Raw genomic sequence first — 6,000 nt, 5'->3', positions numbered from 1 at the left:
GGTGCGTGTGTGTGTGCAAATGTAGGAGCCACAGCACCTATGTGGAAGTCAGAGGACAACTTGGAATGACAGTCTTCACTTCCACCTTGTTTGAGACAGGGCCTTTTATTTTTTCCTTTTTGTTCAGACCATGCTAGCTGGTCTACGACCTACAAGGTATTTGCGTTTCCTGCTCCTGTCTCCCCACTGGAACACTGGAATTGAATACCAATACTGTCGTATCAGGCTTTATATAGGTCCTGGGAATTCAAACTCAGGTCCTCAGGAAAGTGCTTTACCCACTGAACCCCTCCACCCAGCATCCTGCCTTGGCCTTCTAGACTCGTGGTCACAGAGACTTTCCAAGTGACCTCAGATTGAGACTTTCCCTGAGCGCTCACCCTGGAACTAGTGTCCTGGATTTCCATATATACATATTTCCATACATATATATGTGTATATATGTCGAGTAGTTTTAGTTTATGTGCATTGGTGTATGTATGTCTGTGTGAGGGTGTCAGACACCTTGTTATTGGAGTTAGAGACATTTGCGAGCTTCCCTGTGGGTGCTGGGAATTGAACTTGGGTCCTCTGGAAGAGCAGCCAGTGCTTTCAGCTGCTGAGGTATCTTTCCAGCGCACTTTGCCAAAATCTTTTCCCCGGCTCCATAGCCCCTTGTGCCTACCCATGCATGACAGAGAAGGGTGCTTTATAATACCAAAAGTTACCAAACACACAATGGTGACCTTTCATGTTCTCTGACATTTAATTTTAATCTTTAGTTCCATGAGGTCATCATATTTTTCCTCCTTCGGGACTGAATAGATCCCAGGGCAATATGCATGCTAGGGAGGCGCATTCATGGATGAGCAAAGCTGAACCCATTGCCCCAAGTGCGCCAGCAGCACAAAGGCCCCTTTCAAATCAGAGAGACTTGCTCTTTGACCCTTTGGTTCATTAATTCACCAGTGAAATACCTACCATACACGCGTCTGTGCCCTGGGTAAACGAATGTTTCCTTTGAGCTGCAATTCCTGTAAGAACCTGTTACCTTATGCTGTGAGTTAATGGTTATGCCAATCCCATACCAAGTCCAGAGGATCCCAGAGTGGCCATGCTCTATGGAACCCAGCAGAACTCTGAGGTTTGCATCAGTGCCCCGGCTTGCAGGTCTCTGGCCTCCAAAACACCATAGATGCATGTGGGATGTGGGTACTAGATGATACTTTAATGTCAGTCTCACATTACACTGGGAGCATGGGGCAGGTGTGCGAAGGCTACTGAATCTGGAAAAGGCAACCCTGACATCTAAGATTCTGTGTGTGAGTGGGTAATCCTAAGGTCTCCCCCAAAGAGGTCTCCTTGTCCTTTGCTAGTCAAAAACTATTCTACTGATGGAGCAGTCCCAAGGGATAGGTTACCTGGTCTTCTAGCTGGGAATGTCGCAAAGTAGATTTATTTGGGTCATAAAATTATTTCTTTAAAAGGCAAAGTAGGGCGGCCTAGAAGAATGGAAACACACACACACAACACTTTGGAGAAATACTGAGTTTGGGACTCACTCTGAGCCTCTGCAGGGCTCAGCTAGCTTGTAGCACAAACGACCCAGCCTCCCTTGACCTTGATTTTTCCATCTGTAAGACTGGAATAATGAAGTCTACCAAATAGAGAGGTTGTGTTAGACAAAATGCAGTATGAAGTAGCCAATTCAGTGTCTGGAACACCTTAGGTGTTTCAAGAGGACAACTCTGGGTGTTGATCCAGTTTGAGTGGTTAATTGCTGAACTTAATTGCCTGTCATCTTACCAGTCAAACTCCTGAACTCCACTTCTACATGTGGTCAGAGCCCCGCGCAGGCTAGTTGTTGGCCGCAAGTGGAGGGCAAGGACTCCTTGTTGCCCCTCCTTTAACTAACCTCACTCTCCTAGCGCTGAGCCTACAGAGACAGCATAGCAACGTTTTAGGAGGAGGGGCTGTGGGCTTAGGTGACGTCACTCAGGCGGAGGGCTGCGTCAGTGGGCGGGGCCCCACGAAGGGCAGTGCCGGACTAAGTTCCCGGCTCCGCCTCCGGAGGGAGGCTGTGGATGGGCCGGCCGGAAGTGCTTCCGCCTCCGCCCGCCTCTGGGTTCCCTGTCGAGTCTCCGTCGGCCCCGCGAGCGAGGTCGTGCCCCGGAAGTAAAGGGGCCATGTTGATGGGTGACCCCGAGAGAGGTACTGGGCGAGTGTCGAGTCCAGAGGAAAGGTAGCGCGTGGCCCACGGGTGAGTGAGGGAGCGAATGAGGGCGGCCGGGAATCATCCGCTTGAGCTCGGGCCGGTCGGGGCTACCGGTTCCCACCGGGGCCCCCAAGCTTCGCCCTGCCCCGCCTCAAGACCCAGTTTCTTCGTGCCACAGAGCCAGCCTGGCCCCGGGGTGTGTGTCCCCGTCCTCTGGGAGTTGTACCCCGATTGGAGCCCATAGTCGGTCACTCGGCGACCTTGTTCCAGCCCCTGCGTGACGTTCTCCTTCCAGCCCTCCGTTGTTTTTCTGCATCTTTTGCATCACGGAAGACTCTCAGGGCCCAAAGGGAGCTGCTCCGCAGTTGAGAAAAAAGGGACAACGGTGGTTTGCCCAGGTTAGCGCTGTAAGTTAGTGAGGTCAGAGGCTACTGCTTCTGTCTTGGGGCCCAAACAGATCATTTTTATTTTTCATCCAGGTACTTCCCTCACCCCTCAAACACATACAGGCTCATACTTCCTTCACCCCTCAAACACATACAGGCTCATACAACAGTTGTTTCTTCCACATAGGGTTGGGAGGATTCCTCCTTTCAGCATAGTTTTGAGCCTGTTGAGTACTGGGCCCTGTGCTGGTAAAGTTTGCCGAACACACGAAGTTCACACAAGTAAGACCACCTCATTCCAGTGAGTCAAGGTCTGGATTGTTGTGGAGAGTGGGCAAATTACTTCCTTCTGAGAACGATGCCATCACATACCTCGCACACACCTTTAATCTCATCTCTCAGGAGGTAGAGACAGGCGGATCTCAAGAGTTTTGAGGCCAGAGTTTCTGGTTTACAGAGTGAGTTCTAGGACAACCAGGGCTCTGTAGAGAGACCCTGGCTCAGGAAACCAAACTAAACAAAAGCAAAATAAAACAAAAGACAAAGAAAGGGGTAGTTGACTGTGGTTAATGCACTGGCTGCTCTTCCAGAGGACCCAGGCTCAATTTCCAGCACCCATGTGGTGGCTCACAACCATATATGTAACTCCAGTCTTGGGATATGATGCTGTCAGATGCTGAAGGGGTACAGTGGTGTGGAGACAAACATGCAAGCGAATACCCATACACATAAAAGAAAAAAGTAATTAAAACAGTAACCCACTCACGGTGATGTTGCTTCTCTGGTGTTACCAGGACGCACATATAGCTAAATCCTGGTCTTTAAGCACTCTAGGCCACACTGTCTGGTAGAGATCCATTACAGGTGCTTTTTAGGAGCAGTTCTCAAAATAACCTTGCATAGTAAGTATTCTCATGATGTCATCATTATCTCTGTTTTACAATGAGGAAGATGATGCCCACTGTACTTAAGTGCCCTGGCAGTGGGATGGCACAGCCAGGACTCAAGCCCTACTTCTTGAACCCTGGTGAGCCATAAACTGAACTTCTCCAGGAGGGGCTGTTTACAGGGAGGAATCTGATCCCAACTTTGCCACGAATCCTTGGAAAGCCCTGAGTCTGGCATTAAGAACCCCTGACCCTCCCACCCCCTACCCCCACAGTGTCTAACAGACCCTGCTATCATCAATTCTGATTCTTGACTTCTGTGTCTTTTGTTTAGAGTGTGACGCTTAGTTCTTGTCAGTCCCCCATGGCCCCGTGGAGCCGAGAGGCGGTGCTGCGTCTCTACCGGGCTCTGCTGCGCCAGGGCCGAGAGCTTCGCTACACTGATCGAGACTTCTACTTTGCTTCCATCCGCCGAGAATTCAGGAAAAATCAGAAACTTGAGGATCTGGAGGCTCGAGAAAAGCAGCTGGAGAAGGGCCTGGTCTTCCTTCATAGCAAACTAGGAGGCCTCATTTAGGATCCTCTCTTTTCCCCTCCTACCCTAATTCTAAGAAGAGGACAAAGGTGCCTTTAGTAGATACTCCTGGCTCTCCCACCCCACCTCACAGATGCATTAGGAAGCCTCAGGTAGGTAAATCCTTGGTGCTAGAGGTTTCTTTTTCTGTGCATGAAGCTAGGAAAGGGAAGACCTTTATCATCGGAGTGTGTTCTTTACTCCCTAAAGCTTACTAGATGAAGTATAGGCTACACAGAGAAACCCTGTCTCAAAAACCAACACACACACACACCAATAGACATGGGTCCTATTACTGGATTGCAAGCCGCACCAAAACAGAATTTGCAGCATTTCATAGACTACTTATATAGAATATTAGAAGAGAGTGGTTAAAGTCATTAGAGTTCAGTCCAAGACAGCTTGTCTGCTCTGTTCTATTGTATGCTATTGTATGTTCTGTATTGTACGTTTGCTGAAACCATTACTGTACAGCAGTTGTGTAGTGCCTGCCTTCACATCCTGCACTGCTAACTAGTAGCTGTGGGATACAGACAAGTCTCACAACCTTCCCAGGACTTCATCATCTGTGAAGTAGAAATAATAGTCCTTAACCTCTGGGTTCGGTGAGAATTGACCCAGTGTGCAGACAGCACTGAAAGTGGTGCGTGGCAGCTGGGATGTCCACAAGCCCCACCAGAACAGAACTGACATTTCACAGACTTGTATATTTGAGAGTATTAGAAATGAGTGGTTGTGCTCTTGTGTCCCTTCATAAAGTTAAAGTGCATTTTAAAATTGTGGGCATGGGTATATATGCCTTAGCATGCATGGGGAGGTCAGGAGACTTGTTGGAGCTCTATCTTTCTGTTTTGGGGATTCTGGGAATTGAACTCTGGTCTTTAGTCTTGTCAACAAGTGTTTTTATCCACTGAGCCATCTCATTGGGCCTAGCTCTATTACCCTTGAAGACATTGCCATTAGGAAGCTCCACTGCAGCGCAATGGCCATGTTTAATTCAGGAACCTTTCAGAGTTAACCTTTAGATGCATAGGCCCTAGGGATAGAGAAGAAAGGTCTATTAGGAACTTTAGACTCGGGCTGGGGACATGAATCAGTGGTTATGAGCACTTGTTTTTGTAGAAGATCCAGATTCAATTCCCAGCACTCACAGATGGCTCATAACTGTCCATTACTCCAGTTCAAGGGCTCCGATGGCCTCGTCTGACCTCCATAGGCATCAAACACACACATGGTGATTAGACAATAAGATACATCTTTTTTTTTTCTTTTTTTTAAAGATTTTATTTTATGTATATGAGTATACTGTAGCCGTATCAGACACACCAGAAGAGGGCATCAGATCTCATCATAGATGGTTGTGAGCCACCATGCGGTTGCTGGGAATTGAACTCAGGACCTCTGGAAGAGCAGTCAGTGCTCTTAACCACTGAGCCATCTCTCCAGCCCCCCCCCTTTAAGATTTATTTATTTTATGTGTGTGAGCACACTGTCGCTGTTTACGGACAAGCCAGAAAGAGGGCATCAGATCCCATTACAAATTGTTGTGAGCTACCATGTGATTGCTGGGAATTGAACTCAGGACCTCTCGAAGAAAAGCCAGAACTCTTAACCCCTGAGCCATCTCTCCAGCCCAAGATAAATCTTAAAAACAAAATTGAGTGGGCAGTAATTCAGGTATGAACAGGGTTATGCCAGGGCACGGTATAAAAAGCTGTGGAGATAGGAGTGAAGATGGCTCTCTCTTGGTTGGTAGGAAAGACTGTGGTAGTTACAGAAAAGATGTTTGAGGTCTGCTTCAAATGAGAATTAGACGCTTGCTGCAGTGGGAAGAGAACAAACAAATGGCCAGGGTGGAAACCTCACTTGGTAACCTGGAAATGCTGTCTGGTTGTGGTTAGAATGGAACAAGGGCTGTGACCGTGGATGTTGGGCCATGGATGGAAGGATGTTGAATTT

General features: G+C 48.1%; 1 protein-coding gene across 3 annotated transcripts; it reads left to right on the top strand.

The window, feature by feature from the left end:
* Positions 1 to 2,139: 2,139 nt before the first annotated feature.
* MIURF (mitochondrial elongation factor 1 upstream open reading frame) lies at positions 2,140 to 4,044 on the top strand (the record flags this gene model as incomplete). 3 transcript variants are annotated; one of them, XM_080939825.1, is made up of 2 exons in its annotated part: positions 2,140 to 2,239; positions 3,802 to 4,044. In XM_080939825.1, exon 2 carries the CDS (start codon positions 3,832 to 3,834, stop codon positions 4,042 to 4,044), a length of 213 nt encoding a protein of 70 aa, XP_080795951.1. In that variant the 5' UTR covers positions 2,140 to 2,239; positions 3,802 to 3,831. The 3 variants fall into 3 exon arrangements, with proteins under 3 accessions (XP_080795951.1, XP_080795952.1, XP_080795953.1); XM_080939826.1 differs by having other exon boundaries at positions 2,174 to 2,592; XM_080939827.1 differs by lacking the exon at positions 2,140 to 2,239 and adding an exon at positions 2,578 to 2,601.
* Between the last annotated feature and the right edge of the window lie 1,956 nt (positions 4,045 to 6,000).

The sequence above is a fragment of the Micromys minutus genome (genome assembly GCF_963924665.1).
Source record: "Micromys minutus genome assembly, chromosome: 27".
NCBI lineage: Eukaryota > Metazoa > Chordata > Mammalia > Rodentia > Muridae > Micromys > Micromys minutus.
This window is presented reverse-complemented; position numbering and strand designations above follow the sequence as displayed.